This window comes from Vipera berus, assembly GCF_964194415.1.
Source record: "Vipera berus genome assembly, chromosome: Z".
Lineage (NCBI taxonomy): Eukaryota > Metazoa > Chordata > Lepidosauria > Squamata > Viperidae > Vipera > Vipera berus.
In genome coordinates, this window is record NC_138205.1 from 53,794,185 (window position 1) to 53,817,333 (window position 23,149).

The window sequence follows — 23,149 nt, forward strand, 5'->3', positions numbered from 1 at the left end:
GTTTTTTTGCATGGTGCAGAATAGAGGAAAATCACCTAGAGTCCTATTTTCCATCTCTATTCTATAGATAAAGAGATTAAGTCTGAAATTATCAATAATGAAATAATCTTTGGGATTGTCCATAGTAATTACTTACCATATTGTTTCCAGGGGCTCAGTGTCTTTTGATATATAGATAAGGTGAGCTATTTCCTGTTGTTCATGCCTTTCTTTCTCCACTTTTAAATGACTTTAATGCTTGCTGATATTTAATGAATAAACATCAAGTTATTTTATTGTTGTTGTTGGTTGACTTGTGTATATTTGTTGTGATCTGGCTATAGGGTTATATGTTGGGAGGAAACTAAACTAGGAATTATCCACAGTAATTTTCCAACAGTATCTAATCATTAAAAATAGTAGTTTTGATACCTTAATCCCCCGTCTTTCATTGACACTCAGGACCAGCTTTCCATATTCCAGTTTCAGTTAACTTTTTCAGACAAATGTAATTATGTTTTTAAAGAATGGTGAGGGGACATTGAATATGCTCCTTTCTAAAAAAAAGATTCCCCTATATGGCTAATTAGCCATTTTTGAGGCAGACAATATTAGCAATTTCCACCAGATAGAAATCTGAAGAATGTAATTGTGTTAGGATTATCAGAGTGCTAGTTCAAAATTTGCCTAAGTCAAAGCAATAGATTTTAGATTTGATGTGCCACAATCAAGTGTGACAACCCTGCTCACTGTACAGTGCAACATTATCTGACTAAGCTTTTTTAAAAAATTAGTTAATAAATTCAAATTTCAGAATTCAGTTATGATAGTAGCAATATTTCATGTAGGTAGTTATGAAATGTCTAAACAGCTAGAGCCAGTTTCATTCTAAATGGTTTCCCAGAAGTAGCATCTATGATGACATTGCGTTTTCAGTAATGGAAAGGAAATGAGGCTTTGTTAAACTCTGGACCTGGAATGTTTTCCTTAACTTGCTGGTCTACAGAGTAAGAATAAGTGTAAAAGTACTCCAGAACTGGGAGTAATCCTAGCCACCATACACAAATGCTTGCTTGGAGCTTTACATATATGACAGGCATTAGGTTGGTAAAGGCAGGAAAACACAATCCATCCTCTTTCTAATTCAGTACACGCATTCTGCCATTTTTATGCTGTTGAGTCATTTTCTTCTAAAGACATCTTGATTGATAGGAAACCAGTCACAGCCATAGTAGTTAAGCTGAAACACTTAAGAGTACAAATTTAGAACATTTAAAATATGAAGCCTTGTTCTTGAGATTATTGATGCTAAGGTATGTCAAAAATCTAAAATATTACCCAACAAGAATAAATCATTTCTCTATAATCTTTCTTAAAGAAGCTTCTGCAACATGTGGACTCATTTCTACCCATGATATCTTCTTTGGCCCCCAACAAACACTGTTCTCCAACTGTGCATTTTAGATGGTTTTAAGCAAATCTACTATGATTTTGAAGTCATCTATACTGAAAACATTAACAAAAGAAATCTGCCTCAATGGCATTCCAAGAGTGTTTCCGGATTTTAGATGAACCCACACATTATCCTTAGCTGTAGAACAGAGCTGTAGCTCTGGGATTTCTTTACAAAAATGCCAGATACCTGAATAACAACAATAATTATAAGCTAAGTGTGTGGGGGAATTCTGCTAGGAGACTAGGGAGTGGTGGAAAGCTTTTTAATAAATAAATAAATAAATAAATAAATAGTGTAGTACGGTATTAATTTTTAAGCAAATTAAATTTATTCAGTGTTCCTGTGTGTGTTTTGCATAGTTTTAACCTGTATGTGTGTGGTATTTCCTTTGGGTTTTGTTGCATTTGTGAGTGGGTAGATGGCCTATCTGCATGCATGTTTCTGTGATGATCACCAGTGTATTTGGGCAAATAAGAAATTTGATACTTGGCTGTAGGTATGTACTAAATTTCCAGACAACAAATGTGTGGTCCTGAACTTTGACATCCTTATGAAACAGTCAGGGGGAAATTGATATTTACAATGTCATATCAAAATATTTCACTCTTAAACCTTTAAAAAATAATTTGAAACCTTAAGAAAGTAAAATATATGAATATGTAATTAGACACCACTGTTGTCATAAGGCAACATTTCTGAGAAATTTTATTTAATCCTTGAGTGGATAGGCTGGCTCACAGAGGACACTTATTGCTTTTTGCTTTTGTGTTGTGTTTTATAGATGTCTTTTGGTGCTTCTGCAGTTTGGTGCTTCTAGACCAGTGCCTACTTGGCCATAGCGAAGCTCTGTTATAAAGTTATATGGAAATCATTATAACTGGGTTTTAAAAAAAATATTTTATTGATTTTCTCATTTTACAACTGGATATTTAAAAAGCAACATGATGACTGGGTTAATCAATAGTTCAATAGTGTACATAAATCTTTAGTATAAATCTCATTTTACAACATCAGATATTTCCTCTCTTTTTCCATTAATATCTGTTATCTCGTATTAGGCTAGTACAATTCTTATTGTTATCAACTAAAAACATCTTTGTTACAATTACCAATAATCTTTAGCTTATACATATCTTAATTGTGTTTGCACTTAATCCTTGTATACAATCAATGTCCTGTTATTGCTCTTTTTCAGGCTTTAATTTCCCATCAATATTCAAAGTAACACTATTATTTATGATTTCCAAGTATTTTATGTTTAGGTGACCAAAAGTTTCCCTTATCTCAACTTCTCCCTTTTCCCCTTTTCATACCAAAGTCTAATGTTCTGGTTATAAAAAGGTAAAGGTAAAGGTTCCCCCGCACATGCGTGCTAGTCGTTTCCGACTCTAGGGGCCAGTGCTCATCTCTGAAACAAAGCCGAAGAGCCAGCGCTTGTCCGAGGACGTCTCCGTGGTCATGTGGCCAGCATGACTAGACGCCAAAGGCGCATGGAACGCTGTTACCTTCCCACCGGAGTGGTCCCTATTTTTCTACTTGCATTTTTACGTGCTTTCGAACTGCTAGGTTGGCAGAAGCTGGGACGAGTAACAGGCGCTCACTCTGTTACGCGGCACTCGGGATTCGACCCGCCAAACTACCGACCTTCTGATCGACAAGCTCAGCGTCCTAACCCACTGAGCCACTGCGTCCCTTGTTCTGGTTATACATCTTATCTATTTGATTATAATATTGCTCTATTTTCTAAAAAAAATTATCTATTTTCCACCATGTTCAATCATCCTAATTGATAATACAGTATCCCCTAATAAATCAAAACCATTATAGGTGTTGTCTGGGTTAACCAATAATTCAGTAATATACATATATTTTTAGTTTAAGTCTAATATTAGAACATCAAATACTTCCTCTCTCTTTCCAATAATAGCTGTTATCTCACATTGGGCAAACACATTTATTATTTTCAACTAATTAGAAACATTTTTATTACATTTATTGATAATTTTTAGCCTATACATATCTTGATTGGGTTTGCACTTAATGTCCTTGTATAAACAATACCGTTATTGGGTTTTCCCTCCCAAACTTTAATTTCCCATCAATATTCAAGAAAATACTATTATTTATGATTTCCAAGTAGTTTATATTTAGTATAAGTTTATAGTTAAGTTGTGGGTAGTTTTCATCCATTTCTACAGTGTTTACAGATAGGTCTTTGGTGGAGGCTATTTTTCATAAGGGTCAGCAAATGTCCACCACTATAATTCCTAGAAGTTGTTTTCACTGTCAGGTGTTCCAAGTTTTTTTCTTTAAAAATAGTGCCAAGGACAAATCTGGGCTGCAGCCAGATCTCACAATAAATGGAAAGTTTCCTTGCTATACTAGGCTTCACCACAAGATGTCCTCAATAGCATGTAAAATCTTTTTCCAGACTCAAATAAAGCTTTTATCCAGTTTAGATTTTTTCCATTTTTTTCTTTTCCAGCTTAAAAGGTATATAGGGTAATAGGTCCCCGTACAGATAAGAACTTTTTGGTACCCAAATATTCCAAAGGTGCAAGTCCAGTTGTTTAGTTATTTAATTTAGTTATGTTTTTCATTTCTTTTGAGGCTTTAATTCCCCAAGTACGCAGACGTGGCTAATCCAAAAGGGGGGGAAAGAAATTTTCAGAATGCTCCCACAGGAAAGTAGTTGGGGAAATAAGAAAGGTAAGATCTCACCCAAATCCTCCACGTTGCTTTCATTGTGCTTGGTAGTAATTTTGGCTTTTGGCAGAAACGGCTTAGTGATTGGCCATGTTAATGGCGGATCTTTTCTTCATCAGTCCAAAGGAGCTGCTCTGGATCAAACGGAGGGCTGCTGCCCTTCCACAATCCTCCAGGATGACTTTTGACCCTTTCCACAGTCTCAATGAAGAAAAACTGGACGCCAGAGAGAGCGATCTCCCCGTACGTCCACCAGCGCTGCGCGTGCAAACCAGAAGCCCCTTTTCCCCTTTTCATACCAAAGTCTAGTACTCTAGTTACACATCGTATCTATTTAATTATGTTACTTTATTTTCTAAAAGTTATCTATTTTCCACCATATTCAACCATCTAATTGGTAATATAATATCCCGTCTAATAGGTTTTATTTTCTTATTTTCTTCAGTCTTACTCTGGCTTTCTTCCTTTGCCAGCTAATCTTCCATGTCAATGCCTTTGAATCATCAAATAGTTCTCCCTTTATTTTTATATAAGTTATTTGGAACAAGAAAGAACATTTGGTTGAAGTTTTTTTTGGAAGAACAAGCCCATTGGTATTTACTAAACCGCCTCCCTGTTACTCCAATTTCCCACAATTGTCCTGATAACTTTATCTTCCATTCAATCTGTTCTTTCTTTTCCTCAAATATATTCTGATTTCTTGATTTGTGAGGTCTTTTCCATTTTCAATATTGTCACTCCATTTTCTGATTTTTCAGTTGGCTGGGTCTGTTGTCAGTTGGGTCCTCTGTCTTAGTGTTTAGTTGTTCCAATTTTCCTTTTGTTTTCTGCATTGTTACTGCTTTGCTTGCAGTCAAGATCTGGGTTTGTATATTTAAGCTAGAACATTGTTCCTTTGTGTTGCTTCTTATTTTATCACAAGCTGAAAGGATAGTTTTGTGTATTGATTTCAACATAGAAAGGATTTTTTCCTGATCTTCACCCATATTTTCTTAATAAAATGTTAAGTTGAAGACTTTAGAATCAAATGTTAAAAATAATTTTTGTCTTTTGTAGCTGGGTATGGGACATCTATTTCACATTTTATAGGTGGTTTTATAGGTGGCCTTTACAGTAGAAATTGATAATCAAGTAAGAGTTTATACTCCAAGGTGTTCCATCATCTTGTGTAATAATATATGCTTCTCATTCAGGGATGTAGGAAAGCAGTTCCCCAGGTATAGCTCTAAGAGTTAGTAAACTGTACATCATCCCTGCCACACAGATAAGCTGCCCAGAAATCCCTTCTTTGCAGCTGGGTTTTTCAAAGTTAGTAACTGTCAAGGTCAAACAAATTTTATCTGAAATTTGGGCTTCAAGCCAGGTTTCTTTTAAGCAATAACAAATTGTAATACCATAATTTACACAAGATGTCACCAATGCTGTTTTATAGCTTTTTAAGTCCAAAACTTACATGGTGGTTTTTCAAATCTTATCTTTTAAGAAAAAACCAAGAGTTTCCAATAAGAAAAAGAACACTTTTAGCCCCTAAGTTTCAAAAGATTATATATCCAATGAGATTAAAATTAATATTATGGTTGCTCTGTTTCCCCTGGGTAGTTAGTTGCTGCTTTTCTTAGAGAGTGGGGTAAAAATTCACTTCCCTCTCTCCTCACAGGGGAAAAAATGCTTTGGGCAGCTTTTTCAGGAAATAAAACTTAGAATCTTAAAGAGAGGATCAGGTCTCACCCAGTTTCATCTGCATTGCTTGAAAGTTGCTTGGTGATGCTTTTGACTTCGTCTGTAAGCAGTTTTGTGACCGGCCATATTAATATGGCCGATCCTTCCCCCGCTGGTTTGGAGGGCTTCCCCAGATCAAACAGAAGGACCACCGCCCTCCTGCAATCAAACGGTGGTCCCCTCCTTGCTTGTCGCCTCTATGGGGCAACTTTCAACCCTTTCCAGGATCCCCCAGCAGAGCGAATTCAGGTGTGAAAAATGGAGCCCCATCTTCCTGCATCCACAGTGCTGTGATGTCAAGCCGAAAGTCCCCTAACTGTTATTATTGTTTTTGGAATGCTGGCATACAGAAAGTGCTTTACCATAGGGCACATTCCCAAGCTATACATGATGCAAACATCTACTATTATGGGAGATATTCTTAGCATAAGACTACTCCTCTCAATGTTGGGAGAAGGGACAGAATGAGACTACAAATGTATCTATCTATCTACAAATGTGATGGCAATTACTGTAGAACTCTCCCCTCTGCAGTTACGTGCTATTGCTAAATTAGGCTTCAATCTTTGGCTATGATTAATCTGGTTTTGGTACTAGCATGTTTAATGGCCTGCAAACCCTTGCCTTAGTTTACATGAGAAAGCCCACAAATTGTATTTGAGTGTTACTATTCATCACAAGTGATGCACTGTTTCTTTTATGTATGTAACATTGATTTATTTGTGTAAATTTTTAGTACTTTGGGTACTGCTATTTATCTGTATAGATCTAAGAGGACTATGAGTTCTGTAACTTTCCACAGACACCTTTTTTAAAATAATATATACTGCTCAAAAAAATAAAGGGAACACAAGATAAGACATCCTACTATTAAATACAGTACATTGTGTTGTTTAAGTGTTCACTTTATTTTTTTGAGCAGTATATTTTATTAATTTTTTAACATGGTCACTTAATATTCAGTAAACAGTGTGTTGTCTGGGTTTACATTTAAAAAACATTCGCTAACAATTGGTTTCTATGATCTATAAGCTTTACTTGATTTCCTCTTCTTCCCATATGTTCTCTTTTACCAACCTTAAGTTAATACAAGTCTTATTGTTTTGATAGATAACAATTGAGTATAAATTTTTTTCTAATATTTCCACAAATAATAATCACATCAATATAGTATTTCTTTTCTATCTAGTCATTCTGGCTGCCTCATCATAAATAAATCTAATCATCTGGTCTTTTAACTCTTATTCAATCACATTTAAATATCTAAAATATGTCCGTATATATAAGCCATTCTACCTCTTTTATATTGCTCATATCAAGAAAAAAGAGAAGAAAGAGAGATTACTATGTTATTTGAGGGAGTCCTCCCTCTTAAAGTAAAATTTATATTCAAAATCTTTCTATTATTTTAACCATATTCAAACAGGTGTTTCTTTTTAAAATATTCTCTCTGATAAGTCCCATTGTCTATTTTCGTAATTTTCACTTTGGCCTTCTCCTTTTGCCCAATATCTTTAATCAATATATTCTGCTAAATCAAAGAGTCTTTCCATATTCTTGTAGGTGTCACTGTAGATATAAAAAATAAGTCAAGTACAATATCTTTGTAGGAGGCACTTGCTCTTTCATGTTTGTTGAAAATCTTTTTCTTTCTTTTTCTCTCTGTATCTCTTATCATTTTTTGTCTCTCCAGTTCTAGTGGTATTTTTGACATTCTGCATTTTGACCAGTCTTTTTTCGTATCCTCAAATTTGTCCTGTGGTCTTAAAGTATAAGTTGCCTTTTCCAAAAGCAGTATTTCTTATAATTTTTCCCCACTTGGGTTAAATCATACTTCTTTGTTGTGTTAAATTCCATCTTTGACTCTCCATCCTCGAATTTGTGTTCAGTTATCTGTTTTATCTGCTCCTTCTCTATTGTTATTTCCTGGATTTTTTTTGTTGTAAAGTTAAATTGGAGATGAATTGATTTATGTTTCCAAGTTATTTTGGATTTCTTTGTGGTTTGAAGTATTGTTGTTTGAATTAGTTGCAGCATCTGATATGTCTCCTCTTGAAAGATATTTATTTTTTCTTGATAAGTTCTTTCTGCAAGTCTCTGATTTTCCATAGTGGTCAAGAATCAAAGTTTTCTTTTCTCTGCAAATAGCTTTAGAGTCACAGTTTAGTAGATATTTATAAACCAAAAAGGTTCAAAAAGGTTTCCTGAAGTTTATAATCCTGTCTTTGTCTCTGCAGACACCTTTTGCATTGCAGTGCCATGGCCAGACCATGCAATACTGTTTTTTTGCTTGATAGCTGTTTGTCATTTTTTTCAAGGCACAAATATAGGCCATGAGAATGCCATTGAATGACTTCTATTTTTTTCTTTGAGAATTATGAATGATGGAGGCCCTTCTGCAGGGATCATTTTTCTCTTCTCTTTTTGCACTTTTTGCCTTTCTTCCTCTTTAGATACTGTTTATCTACTTATTATATTCTTTCTAATTTTGGTTGAAGATGATGATAGTGGTGATGAGAGTAGTTCAACTGAAAAGAAATGAATTTTAATTTCATAATGAGCTTAATCCTAGTAGTGAATCCTCTTGTATTAGTTCCATCCTGCCATAGATAAATTTTCTCCATTAAGATCCATCCCATATTTGTATTTTGAGTCTTCTTCTAACTGTGCATCCATTGTCATTTTGCTGCTGGTTTTCTTCTTCGTTTTCTTCCATTTTTCCCAGCACTACAGTCTTTTCCAGACAGTTAGCATAAAATGTCGAATTGCTGATTTTCTTAGTGGTTTTTAGGAGTCTTCTCCAATATCAATGTTCAAAAGAGTCAGTATTCTTCCTTTCCTGCTTCTTCAATGTTCAACTAGTGTCACATGGAATGTCATGGCTTCTACAATTCTGATTTTTGTTGATATGGAGACATCAATGCATTTCAATATCTTTTCCAACGCCTTCAAGTGTTAGTCGGCAACATATTTCTTGACTCCTTATTCCTTAACTGTTGATCCTGAAAGACAGAAGTGATTCACCACTTCAACATTTTCATTGCCGATTCTAAGGTTGGTTGTTCTACATCTTGTCATTAGCTCAGTCTTCTTTATATTTAATTTTAGTCCATTTTTTCACCTTGCTTCATAATTTTTATTACCACAGTAGAGCTTGTGAATCCTTTGCACTGTCAGTTCTCAGGGCATAGGTTGTTGCTGTTTCTTTCCCCAATTTAAAACTATGGTTATATCTTGTTCCAATCCACTTTCCTTTAATATATATTCAGCATATAGGTTGAATAAATAAATATACAGCATTGTCATACCCCTTTGCCAACTTGAAATCAGTCTGTTTTATATATTCTATTTGTACTGTACATTGCTGTTTTGTCATGTATTTTTTCATGAGGTAAACAGATGTTCTGGAATTGCCATTTTTCTGGACACATTACACAACTTGATGTGATTAATACAATCTAGGGTCTTTTAATTATCGATTAGGCACATAGTTTTTAGAATTCTCTGTTTTTTCTAATTAGGCAGGATGTTCTTTCATGTTCTTCAGCTTTTCCTAAAGCCAGCTTGAACACTCATTTTTCATATGGGGTTCTAATCTGCCTTGGAGGATCCTATCCATTATTTCTCTAGTTCTCTAGCATGTAAAATTCAAAACAGATGTAACATAACGTAGTAGTTCTTAACATGTTTCAAAAGACTAACTCTGTTAATGGCATTATTCTGGGAACCACCCATTACCACTATCAACTTCTGTTCCAATGCAAACTTTAAGATTTTATGGTGGAACACAGGAAAGTATGAAGTTGTAATTTTCACCTGCTTAAAGTAGGCTGTAACATATACAAAATTTGAGCAAATACTTGTATTTTTCTAACATGTCCTTGAGGGAACTTTTTTGCCTTCTTGATTGAGATTACATTTATAATACTATGTATTATTTCTAAATATCTTACCACTATTAAAGAACAAAATTACATGTAGCTATCAGTTTTTTAAAATAATGCTAAACAACAAAGGCATAATTTGGGAGAACAGAGATAGCATTCAAATAAGGGAATTGCTACATGTGATTACATCTTGAATGAAAATACATAGTCAAATACAGATATAAATGTACTGTATCTCATCTGCTGATAAGAATTAAACATAATATATTCTCAAGATTGGAAATGGTTAAGACCACACTTTATCCTATTGAAACAAATTGAATGTAATTAGTCCTTAATTAATTTCCATCAAGGATCCTAAATGTAGTCTTATGCATGCTTCTTTAGATTATTTTTTTTACCTTTTCATTCCTTAGAATTTTGTCCCCTTGTGCTTGGTTTACCTGAGGTTCCAGTCTTTCAAAATATAGTATCTGTTTACTCATTTATAAAAAATATTGGAAGAAAAATAGCTCGAGATATATTTCAGCTGTGAAATGGTATATATCTTTTCCCATCTTTAATTGAGGTAGTGCGATGGCTCAGCGGTTAAGATGCTGGGCTTGTCAGCTAGAAAGCCAACATTCCAGGTTTGAGACCCAAGTTTCATGCATTAGGGTTAGCTCCTGTTTTCGTTTAGCCCCTGCCCACCTAGCAGTTCTAAAGCATGCAAATGCAAGTAGATAAATAGCTACCACTTTGGTAGGGAGGAAACAATTCTCCATAACGTCATGCTGGCCACATGACCATGGATACATTTTGGACACTGCTGGCTTAGTGGCTCTTGAAACAAAGATGAGCACCATTCCCTGTAGTGGGCTATGACTAGCAGAGTAAAATCCTCAGGGATTCCTCCTTTATTTAACTTTATCCATATGGAGAATTAATTTAATTTAATTTAATTTAACTTTTAATCTAGAATAAATAGAATTAGAATTATGTAATCTGATTAGGGATCTTTTTCACAATCTTCTATTGGCATATTTTTCAAGAAACAAGAAATGCCTTTCTCAGCTTTCAGTTGTTAAATTATTTTGCAAAATCTTCAAGTTCCCAAATAACTTACTGTGTAAGGTTCTAAGACTGATAACAGTCATATGTGGAGTCTAATTCATCTTGATTATCATTATTTTTAAAAAAATAAAGACAATAATGTTAAGGAATTTGTTGTGCAGAGGTCTCCTTGTGCTACCAAAGAGTTGCACAGACAAGGAAGGGCACTGAGAGCAGTAAAGGTCACACACAGAAATACACTGAGTTCTAAAAGCAAAAAGTATTTTACTTTGAGGTGGTGTAAAAACAAAAATGCACAGTCAAAAATAAACAGTCCAAGTCATACACAATAGCAACAGTCCAAGGAGTAATCCAAACTACAAAGTCTTCTTACCGGTCCAGAGGTCAATACACAGTTCAGGTTTACAACAGTAGTAAACCAACAGCAGAGCAAAAACAGTAATAGTAGAGATCAGTGAATTCAGAGAGAGAGAGAAGCTACGTTCCTAGCTTCCTCTTATGGCCATGAGAACACTTTCACACCCATTGGCCAATTAACAACTTAAAGACATAGCATTATGGTTAATATATTTTCAACCCAACATTGTAGGCTAGCACCATATGCCTAACATTCTCCCCTTTGGGTAGAATAATATATAACTCTTACAATCTTATGCACATTCTTTCACAATTAGCATTGTGTTTCACAGCACTTTGTACCTTCGTAAAATGGTCTGCAATATTTACATCAGATGGACAATACTCTAACTGTATTAATTTATCTTTGACACATTGTCTGACATTTAAATAACGAAGATCAGTATGTTTAGATCTTGTTCTTACTGCAGCATTTATCTTTGATACATTGTCTGACATTCAAATAACGAAGATCAGTATGTTTAGATCTTGTTCTTACTGCAGCATTATTAGCCATCTTTATCACAGCTTGATTGTCCTCATATACAATAAATGGATCATTTACATTTAAACCCATATCTAACAATAATTGTTTGTACACTAGCAGTTCTGTACATAACACTGATAGACATGAAAATTCAGCCTCCATTGTAGATAAGCTTATGTGTTTCTGTCTAAGACTTCAACTCCCTGTTCATTGCAGCTTTCCATGATGCCTGTTCCTTTTCAGGATACATCCTGATCTCATCATAGTTAGAAGGCTCTACATTAACTTGACATATACTAGCTTCATAGCGATCAGGTGGATGTCTGATGCGTGTTGAACGCCAAGGAATTACAGGGCTTTGAATTTCTGGCTCCTTTTCTTCCTCTGATTCATCTTTTATCTCCCCTATCTCCTCTTCATCTTTTATATTTACAGGAGATGTATTATCATTACTAGTTACGTTATCAGAGGAGTCCTCAAACACTAGAGGATCAGTATTAACAGTTACTTGCTCTAACCTATCCCAACCAACGTGCTCAAGGAATTTTGCACTAGCACTGTTATATACATTAGTTGTGCCCCGTTCCCAGAAACGATAGGATCTGTGATTAGCTTCGTAACCTACGAAGTATAATTGCCTAGCCCTATGTTGGCCTTTACTCCTGAGTTGTGCAGGAATGTGGACCCAAGCTGGGGTGCCAAACGTGTGCAGGTAATCAAGGTTTGGTCTTCTACCATGCCATATAGTATATGGTATTTTACCAGTAGAAGTATTAACAACTATATTCAGAACATGGTTTGCACATTTTGCTGCCTCCCCCCACAGTCTATCTGTTAAGCCAGAATCTCTTAACATCGTTCTCATCATGGCTTGTAACGTTTGCCCACGTCTCTCAACAAAAGCATTATGTTGAGGCCTATATGGGGCTGAACGTTTATGCTCAATGCCAGCTGATTCTAGCATATCAACAAAACGCTTATTTGTAAATTCAGTACCATTATCAGTAACTATGCACTGAACCTTTCTCTTTGTTTTTCTCTCCACGAACTTCAGCCAGTTTGCAAATTGTTGGAAAGTGTCTGCCTTTGACTTAAGCAGATAACAAAAACCATAACGAGAGTAGTGGTCCAATATACTTAAAATATAACATGACCCTCCTAAACTTGGTTTCATGGGTCCAATTAAATCAGCAAACACAACTTCCAAAGGTACAGTTGTTTTGAAGCTGTTTATCCTGTTTGCCGGACTTGCCTTACTCTTTTCCTGATTACAGGCATTGCAATTCAAATACTTACTACATGGCTTCAGTTTAACTCCCTCTACTAATTCCACTGTTTTACGTAGTGAGTTAAAGTTTACATGCCCTAACCGCCTATGCAATAAATGTATACATTCATCATGTGGCTTCTTGTTCTCACATATTGAGTTAGCTTTAACTGTACTAACCTGGTTACTTGTGAGAACGAATAAACCATTTTTCAAATTAGCAGTTACACAGGTTCCATTCCTCTCAATAGTGCATTGCTCCCCTCTGAATGTTACCACAAACCCAACTTTAACTAATTCCCTTACAGATAACAGGTTGAATCTTAGTTTAGGTATAAATAACATAGGTAACTGTTCATCAATGCATGGACAATAGGAATTACCTTCACCAGAGGCCTTCATCCTCCAACCATTGGCCAGTGAAACATATTGGTTGCTGTTTTTCATATTAACAAACCTCTCTTTCACTTTAGTAATGCATTGTGAAGCCCCACTATCAACAACCCACAATTCATTGTTTCTGGATGTTGGTTCACCAGAAATAGCCAAACCAATGCCCTTCTTAGCCTTCCCACTGCTATTCACATTCTGTTTTTTACCCTTTCTACAGAATTTGGCTATATGCCCTCTAGCCCCACAAGAATAACATTTCTTGACGTTGTAAGCAGTGGTGAATTGCTGCTCCTCTCGTGGCTGTGTCTCTCTCAGCTGGTCTCTGTCACGCCTCCTTCTGGACTCTTCCAGCAGTCTCCCAGTAATGTTAGTCAATGTCAGTTCCTCTCTGGTCAGGACTTCCAAAGAAGAAACATACTCATCATAACTCTCATCCAAAGATGACAGAATAATGTAGACCTGATGCAACTCTGAAAAAATCAGCTCCTTTTCATGAAGCTCTTGAAAAGTTGCCTTCATGTAATTTAAATGGGTCAGCATATCTCCATTCTTCTGCAGACGAGCCCTAAACAGCTTACGTGTAAGGTGTATATGTGCACCCACACTGTCACGAACATAAAGCCTTCGCAAAACATCCCAACACCTAGCAGCAGACTCCTCACCACGAATATGGACAAGCTGCTGGTCATTCAGTGTTAGTCCAATAATGCAAAGAGCTTTCTCATTGCTTCGTTTAAAGTTGTCTAACTTCTTTGCATCCTCTTCGTCATCTGGATCCCAAGCAGTAGTATCTGGTGGGTTATTTACAACAGCCCATAGTCCTTCCTTGCGCAAAAGCAAGCAGCATTTTGTGGACCAGGAAACATAGTTTGTCCCATCCAACCGGGTTATCCAGGAGATGCCTGACAACAGTTCCTGTGCCATTTTACACCAAATACAAACTCAGCTAGGAATACTGTGTGTACTAACTCTCAGTACAGGCCTGGGCCCATAACCAGTGTTAAGGAATTTGTTGTGCAGAGGTCTCCTTGTGCTACCAAAGAGTTGCACAGACAAGGAAGGGCACTGAGAGCAGTAAAGGTCACACACAGAAATACACTGAGTTCTAAAAGCAAAAAGTATTTTACTTTGAGGTGGTGTAAAAACAAAAATGCACAGTCAAAAATAAACAGTCCAAGTCATACACAATAGCAACAGTCCAAGGAGTAATCCAAACTACAAAGTCTTCTTACCGGTCCAGAGGTCAATACACAGTTCAGGTTTACAACAGTAGTAAACCAACAGCAGAGCAAAAACAGTAATAGTAGAGATCAGTGAATTCAGAGAGAGAGAGAAGCTACGTTCCTAGCTTCCTCTTATGGCCATGAGAACACTTTCACACCCATTGGCCAATTAACAACTTAAAGACATAGCATTATGGTTAATATATTTTCAACCCAACATTGTAGGCTAGCACCATATGCCTAACAAATAACTTTAATATTAATATAGTTGCAGTGTAATATAACTGTAAAGAGCGGTGGGAATGAGGCTTCTTTAAAACTGGTTTTTTAAGCTGGTGTGAGGGTTAGAACTAATTCAGACACAATAGCAGAAAACTAAACAGGTTTGCTACAATAACAATGGACACATATCAATGTATATGGAGATTCTCAGTTCCCCTGGTCATGGTTGTTCCAAAGGTACTTTCTCAAAAGGCAGTTGGACTTTTTTTTCCCCTTGAAGACATTTCACTTCTCATCCAAGAAGCATGGCAAGAAGTGAAATGTCTTCAAGGAAAAACAAAATTCAGTTCCCTTTTGAGAAAGCACCTTTGGGACACATATCAACTACCACTCTTTCCATTCAGAAGCAATCTGCTTTAATTCCTTAAGGTGCACTGCAAGACAAAAAGAAAAAAAAGAGACAACAAGGCTTAAAAGTAGAGACTGCTAAACGAAGACTGGAGACTCATAGCTGGCAGTTGCTAGTTTCCTGAGCTATTGTAGTTTTTTGAGCATCTGTAATAAAGCCAAATTAGATACTGAATAGCTATCTCGTTTAACTTTGGCTAGCTAGCTTTCAGCTAGGGTTGCATTGCAAGCCTGACAGTAGAGCAATACTGTATTACATACTGCTTGATCTTGTTGTAATCTTACAATCTGCTGCCCTTGGTAATTTAAGCTGATTCAACTATCAAATAAGGGGGGGGGGGTAGGGAGGGAGGGATAGGGGAGGGCTAGGGGGGATTGTTAAAGATAAAATGTATTATAAAACTTTTCAATAAAAAAAACTATCAAATAACTCCTTTTAACTTGTTCATACTGTTCTGGGTTATTGAGCAATTAATCTGCTGGAAAAAACAGAAAGTCCCATCTTTTGATGGAAGATGGTTTTTATTGTGTAGTGGGTCCGACCAAAGAGAGACGCCAGCCGGTGTGTGAGTTCAGCTCTTTATTGGAAGGGGAAGTGAACTGGGGAATGAGGGCTACCTGGCCTCCTTATATACCTGGCCAGGTAAGCTAACAGCCAATGGGGTTGGCCCTAGGTTTCCCGCCGAAACTGTCCAGGCCAACGCCCCCTGATGGCTGTTGCTATGCAGATGCCTGCATACATAACACCCCTCCCCCCTTAGAGAAGACCCACATAACAACAACATGCAACTACTATAACTATGAGTATATAAAAAAACAGTGGTGTCCTTGTGTGAGGGTCACTTGCACACATAGTCCGACAGGTAGGCTGGTGTCCTGTGTGGACGGGTGGATTGTCTGGGTGTGCTTGGCCCCTGGGCTTGGACCGTGGGTTCCTGAGGCCTTTGTGCAGGGCTGCAAGGAGCCGGCATCAGGAAGTCCTCCTCCTCTGGTCCGTGCCCTGTGACATCCTCAGCTGGGTTGACCCCTCCTGGAGTGTGGTCCTCCTGTTGATCGTGTGCGTTGAGTTCAGGGATGTGTGTGACACGCTCAGGGGTGTGTGTGACGTGCTCAGGGACTCTTCCTCTGAGCTGATCGATGTGTCGCCTTATGCGTCTGTCCCCCTCCACCCCTACAATGTACGAAAGGGGTCCTGTTTTCCCGACCACTGTCCCCGGAACCCAAGGATGTCCAGCCCCATAGTTCCTTGCCCAGACCAGGTCCCCCAGGTTGAGGACCCTGTGTGTGGGTGATGATGGCAATGGTGATGGTAGTGATGCTGGTGGTGATGGTGATGATGGTGATGATGGTGATGTTGCCCTTCCGGTTTCGGCTGCTACCCGGTCTGGGTGTAGGCGGTCCAGCTTGGTGATGAGGCGCCGTCCCCATCGGAGTTCTGCTGGGCTCTTGCCGGTAGACACGCATGGTGTTGTGTGTTGGGCTAGTAAAAATTTGGCCAGTCTGTGGTGCCAGTCCCCGCTGATGATGCGCCGGAGTGCGTCTTTGGTCGTCCTTACCATCCGTTCGGCCTGCCCGTTGGTAGATGGATGGAAAGGCGCAGAGGTGGCGTGCCTAATCCAGTTCGCCTTCAAGAACGCCTGGAAATCAGCAGCAGTAAACTGAGGCCCATTATCAGACACAATTACGTCGGGGAGGCCGTGTGTGGCAAAGAGCGCTCTGAGCACCTGGATTGTCCTCCCCAAGGTCATGTTGGGGACAGGGACTACCTCTAACCACTTGGAGTGACTGTCCACCACTACTAAAAATAGTTGACCCTGGAATGGCCCCGCATAGTCAATGTGAATGCGGGACCATGGCGTGTGTGTGGCCTCCCACCGGTGTACTGGTGCATGTGGCACTTCTGGCCTGGATCTCTGGCATGTATAACAGGTCTTGACCCGATCCTCAACCTCCTTGTCCAACCCGGGCCACCAGAGGTAGCTCCTAGCCAGTGCCTTCATCCTGACCACCCCCGGGTGCCCTTCGTGTAAGGAGTCCAATACCCTGGCGCGTAGTGTGGGTGGAATGATGACCCTGCTACCCCAAAGGAGGCACCCCTTGTGTGTGGAGATTTCATCGCGTCTAATGAAATAGGCCTGAAACTCTGGTCCCGGGGATTTGTCCTGCCACCCTGTGCAAACCCATGAGTGCACCCTGCCCATGATGTTGTCTGTGGCTGTGTGGCTGGCAATGTCCTTGGCAAGAACTGGACACTCGGGTAGTTCCTGCAGGGCTAGGATCTGTGTGGCTGGTGCTGGGTCTGGGTCGTGTGTGTCTAAGGGGAGCCTACTTAGACTGTCTGCGTGGCCCATCTCCTTCCCTGGCTTGTGCACCAGCTTGCAATTGTATGCTGCAAGGAAGATGGACCACCGGAGCATCCTGGGGGACAGAATCTCGGGGGTTTGCCTGTCTGTGGTGAACAGGCCCAGGAGTGGTTTGTGGTCCGTGAAGACAGTAAACTCCCTGCCATATAAGTAATCATGGAATTTCTTGATTCCTGCCACGATTGCCAGGGCTTCTTTGTCTATTTGGGCATAGTTTCTTTCTGCTCCAGACAGTGTCCTAGAATAGTATGCTATGGGGACTTGTGCCCCGTTGGGCTCAAGGTGGCTTAGGACAGCGCCCACACCATAAGGGGATGCATCGCAGGCGATACAAATGGGCTTGGACTCAATGAAATGGGTTACTGTGGACTTGTCCGACAGCAATGCCTTCAGGGCCTTGAAGCTCTGATCATGGGTGGCCGTCCAGGCCCATGTTGCCTGTTTGTCTAGCAGCCTGTGGAGCGGTTCAGCGATGGCTGCCTTGTGTGGGAGGAATGTATGGTAGAAATTCAGCAGACCCAGGAATGCCTGAAGCTCTGCTTTGTTCTTGGGTCTGGGTGCTAGTTTGATGGCCCTCACCTTGGATTCTGTGGGGTGGATTCCCCTGGCGTCTACTCTGAACCCCAAAAATTCTGTGGAAGGAACGCCTATGCTGCATTTTTCCTTTTTGAGTTTGAGGCCAGCTGTGCGCAGCCTTGCCAGCACTTCCCTAAGCCTCCCTGCCAGTTCCTCTGCTGACGCTCCTGCGATCAGGATGTCATCAAAATAGGGGCAGACTCCTGGAATGCCCTTCCATAACCTCCTGGAAAATGCCGGGAGCAACGCTGACTCCAAACTGCAGCCTGTTCACCCGGAACGCCCCCCTATGGGTTACTATGGTTTGGATGTCAGCTGTTTCCCTAGTGACCGTGAGTTGCTGGTACGCCTGTGCAAGATCGAGCCTTGCAAAGATGGCGCCGCCTTGGAGGGAAGCGAGAACGTGACTGAACGCGGGAACCGGGTAAGCGTGCAGGTTTAGGGCGCGGTTCACCGAGCACTTATAGTCGGCGCAGATCCTTATTTCCCCATTGGATTTGAGGGGGGTCACGATGGGGGTTTCCCACTCTCCTCCATCTACGGGCTCTAAGATTCCCTGGGCCACCAACTTGTCTAGTTCGCGCTCGATTTTGTGTTTGAGCGCAAACGGGACTCGCCGCGGCCGGACCCTAACGGGGGAGACGTTCGAGTTAAGCTTGAACGATATGGGGGCCCCGGTGTACTTGCCTAATGACCCATCGAAGACGTCGGCGAACTCCCGGCAAACGGCCTCAACGGAGTCCCCCTGGATCCGATGGATCCCGGATACTGAGATTCCCAGGGCCTCAAACCAGTCCAGCCCGACCAGGCTGGCTCTGCGGCCCTCTACCACTACAACGTCCAGGTGCCCTTCACGACCCTTAAACCCCACTGAAATGGTGGCCTCCCCCTTCACCTTGACCAGCGAATTCTGAAAATCGGTCAGGGTTAATTTAGTAGGCCGTAATTTAATCCGTTGCTTGCTCCGGCTAATTATGTGGTTAAGGGTCTCGTCCGAAATAATCGAGACCGCTGATCCGGAGTCAAGCTCCATGCTGCAAGGGACGCCTTGCAAACGGATTGCTAATCTAATTTTGGGTTTGAGCAGCCGGCGGCTACCTGTGTGGTTAATGGCCAGCGGGCTCTCGACATAGCCAATTTTTGTTTTGGTGGGGGCCCCAGTACCTACGAACGGCGGTTCCTCCGGATGCAGCTCGTGGATCTCCTCCTGGAGGCAGCGGCTACGGCAGACAGCGGCTATGTGGCCTGTTTTCCTGCAGGCCCGGCACGTGGCGGACCGGAACTTGCAGAGGCTGCGCATGTGGTTCCCACCACACCCTGCGCACCTCTGGGGAACGGCAGTGTTGCTGGGAGGCCTGGGCCTGTCTGGGCATCTGGCTCGCTGGTCGGGGGTCGACTTCCGCTGGAGGAGGTCGACGCTCAGGTCGTCCTCCTCTGTGGCCCCTTGCCGGTGGACGCTGGTTGCCTGGTTGCCGGGCCGGGTTCCCTGGCAGGCTTGGACGGCCCCGCAGGCCGCTTCGTGTGCTAGGATGGCGTCCTCGGCTTCCTGGAGAGAGACCTCCTCTCTTTCAAACAGGCGCTCCTGCAACCGCCTGTCGCGTAGGCCGCAAATCAGCCGGTCCCGTAGTCGCTCCTCCAAATTTGTGAACCTGCAAGCGACGGCAGCTTCCCGCAGGGCGGCGAGGAAGTCGGCGCCGGTCTCGTCGGGGCGCTGGTCCCTTTTCTTGAATTGTGACCGTGCGGCCACCTTGGAGCGCCGGGGCCTGAAATGTGCGTTGAGCCTGGCCACGAGGTCTCGGTACACGACAGTGTTGATGGCCTCCTGGGGGAACAGGTTCGCGGCGACTTCCAGCAGCGCTGGTCCCCCAAGGCAGAGCAGGGCAGCCGCCTTTGCACCGTCCTCCGATATCTGATTGAACCGCATGTACAGTTCAACGTGAGCCAGGTAACGGGTCCAGGTTTCGGGGCGGCGGGTCTCGAATTCGCGGGGTTGTCCGGCTCTAGCCATGGCAGCAGTTGGTCGTGGATGTGGCGCTTGGCGTTGCCGGTTCGGCTGGCAGTCGTGGGGGGAAGAAGGAAAAATGCCTTTCCCTTCAGCTCACGGAGCGTTTCCCCAGTGACTTCAGCTCTTGGTCGGCAGCAATCCCACCTTCGTCGCCACTATTGTGTAGTGGGTCCGACGCAAGAGAGACGCCAGCCGGTGTGTGAGTTCAGCTCTTTATTGGAAGGGGAAGTGAACTGGGGAATGAGGGCTACCTGGCCTCCTTATATACCTGGCCAGGTAAGCTAACAGCCAATGGGGTTGGCCCTAGGTTTCCCGCCGAAACTGTCCAGGCCAACGCCCCCTGATGGCTGTTGCTATGCAGATGCCTGCATACATAACAGTTTTGCTATTTCTTTTTCTTTCTTTGTTGGAGTTAGAATATTATTGATTTGTTGGAGTAATAAAAGGAAATGGAATGGTATACACAAATAATATAAAGGAATTGTCTATCTAACAAATAAAATTATTTGATTTCTTTTTTAAATGGATGTCTTGGAAGCTGGCAATAAGTGCTTAAAGCCACATATACTTCTGAACTATCTGCTTCAAAACATAGATATTATCCTTTGCCAGGGGACTGAAAGATCAGAATTGTACCATTAATGATAATAAGATAAATTAATGATAACAAAATAGAGCATTTCAATTATTTAGGAATAATGTTCCATTCATCTAGGTGGAGAAATGTCCATTTAGACCATGAAGCACTTGTAGCGAAAAGAAACACCAAAGCTATATTTACTTATTTTTATTCCAGGGAAGGGCAATGTATTCCCATGGCGCTGAAATTATTTGAAGCAAAAGTAATGATACCGGTATTGCATGGCATGCATGCAGATCCTTATTCTAACTTTATATCAGCAGAGAGGGTGCAATCCAAATCCCTGAGACTAGTTTTGCAAGTGTCTAAACTTGTTTCTAACGTAACTGTAATGTTAGCCTTCCACCTTAAGAGACTTTACACCAGGTTCTAGTTCACATAGCAGGGTATCCATGAAATGTTTAAAATTATTTGATTTAAAAACTACACCACTGCCAAAAGCCTAAGTTAACAACATAATAAGTCTGGATTCAAATCCCAGAACCAAGAAATTAAAGTTTTGGTTGAAATGATGGCTGCTATATTGTAAAGATAGGCCAATGCTACTTCTCTTTTGCTGCCCATCTGTTCTATTATTGTTACTTTACTTACAATATTTGTTGTTATTTTGCTGTATTTAGCAATTCTATATATGTAGCTGGTAAACTTTTACATTGCTTGGCTAAATCCAGGTTTTCTTTGTTCAAACCACTTTTTTTCCCAACAGATGTATGAGACATTTCACAATTCTGTTTTAAGACATAAATATAGAGGTTCACGGCTTGTCAAAGTGAGGTACGTAAAACCATTATTCGGAGACATGCCAGAAACTTCAAGTTCATTCTTCTAAAATAATTTGTGTACTTATGTGTATGTATGCAGCTTGTTCAAGGTACATATTTTCTAAATGCCTTACCACAATCTTCTTCTTTATGTGCAATATAATTTTTCCTTTTCCTTTGTAAGATGGTCCCTTTGGTAACTTAATATGATCTGTCTGAGTCATTTCATCTTTATGTATTTATTTTGTTTGTCATCCATCCCTGAAGGCTTTTGGAAGCAATAATAAAATTGTGATCAAAATTACCATAAAATAAAGTGTAACCTTCACAAAACTATTGAATACCTTCCCCCCAAATAGATATAATTAACAATATGAAAATATACACCACAGTATTTTGTTAACCTTTAGGTAAATAGTGAAATGTATTCAAGTATGTGGTGAACTGCTGTGCAGTATCCATGCTGTTGTTTTTGTGACAATTACTTTTTGTAGACCCCAATCCTTAGGAGGGTCAGGGTGTTCTCATATGGTGCAGTTAAAATTAAGGGATGTTGGAGAGTCTTTAAAAAATAAAACATCATTTGAATTACTTCACAAATTGAAGAGGTTCACAATAACTTACACAGATAAATTCACAGTATTTTCCACTATGAAATAGGACACTGTTTCTTAATTCATACTTAAGTCAAACCCCCAATTTTCTTCAGTCTTATTTTAGCGTTCTTTCTTTGCCAACTTGCCTTCCATGTCTGTGCTTTTAAGTCATCAAATAGATTTCCCTGTGTTTTATTATATATATTGTTTGAAGTAGAAAAGGCCATCAGGTCGCCATTTTTTTGGAAGGACTAACAAATCATCTCTCTATTTTCCCATCTCAACATAGTTGTCCTGAAATATTTATCTTCCCTTCAGTCTGTTCTTCTTCTTGATCCTCAGGTTTCTTCTGGTTTATATAGAAAGTCTTTTCCCTTTTCCATGTTGTCAGGCCTTTTTCTGGGTTTTCCATTAACTGTGTTTGTTGATCAGTTGAATCTTCTATCATAGTATTTAATTGTTCCACTTCTTCTATTATATTCTTTGTTGTTGATTCTTTAGTTGTAATCAAAGTTTGGGTTCATATATCTAGGCTGACATCTTGTTCTTTTCTGTACCTTCTTATTTCATCACTAGCTGTAAGAATAGTTTCATAAATTGCTTTCAACATTAAGAGAATCTGTTCCTGATCTTCATCCATGTTCTTTTAGTAGAGTTTTAAGTTAAAAGCTTTACAATCAGAGAACGAAAATAATTTTTTGCTGAGGAAGGGAGATGGCATACTGCCGGCGAGGCCTGGCAATACAGGGATCACTGTCACCTCCTACTCCTCCTTCTCTGCATGGCCAGCAGATGGTGTGCTGTGATGCATGGGCAATGCATGGGACTGAGAAGGAGGAGGCAGCAGCGACGATCCCTGCATCACCAGGCCTGGCCAGCAGCATGCTGTTTCCCTTCTGCAGCGCAACATCTGCCAGGGTGGCGGTGGTGAGGGGCTGCAGGATGATGTGGAGTGGAAGCAGCAAGGGGTGGGTGCACGCCAGAGCCCCCCTTCCCCTACCCTCATCAACGT

General features: G+C 40.4%; 1 protein-coding gene across 1 annotated transcript in view; it reads left to right on the top strand.

Annotated features, from left to right (window-relative positions):
- Positions 1–23,149, top strand: part of LOC308678982 (transmembrane protease serine 11A-like) — a gene marked incomplete at both ends in the record, with an annotated part of 75,971 nt that overhangs the window by 16,790 nt on the left and 36,032 nt on the right. The window contains one exon of the mRNA XM_081346211.1: positions 21,487–21,554. Within this exon, the coding sequence (XP_081202337.1) occupies positions 21,487–21,554 (68 nt within the window). The remainder of the gene's footprint in view (positions 1–21,486; positions 21,555–23,149) is intronic.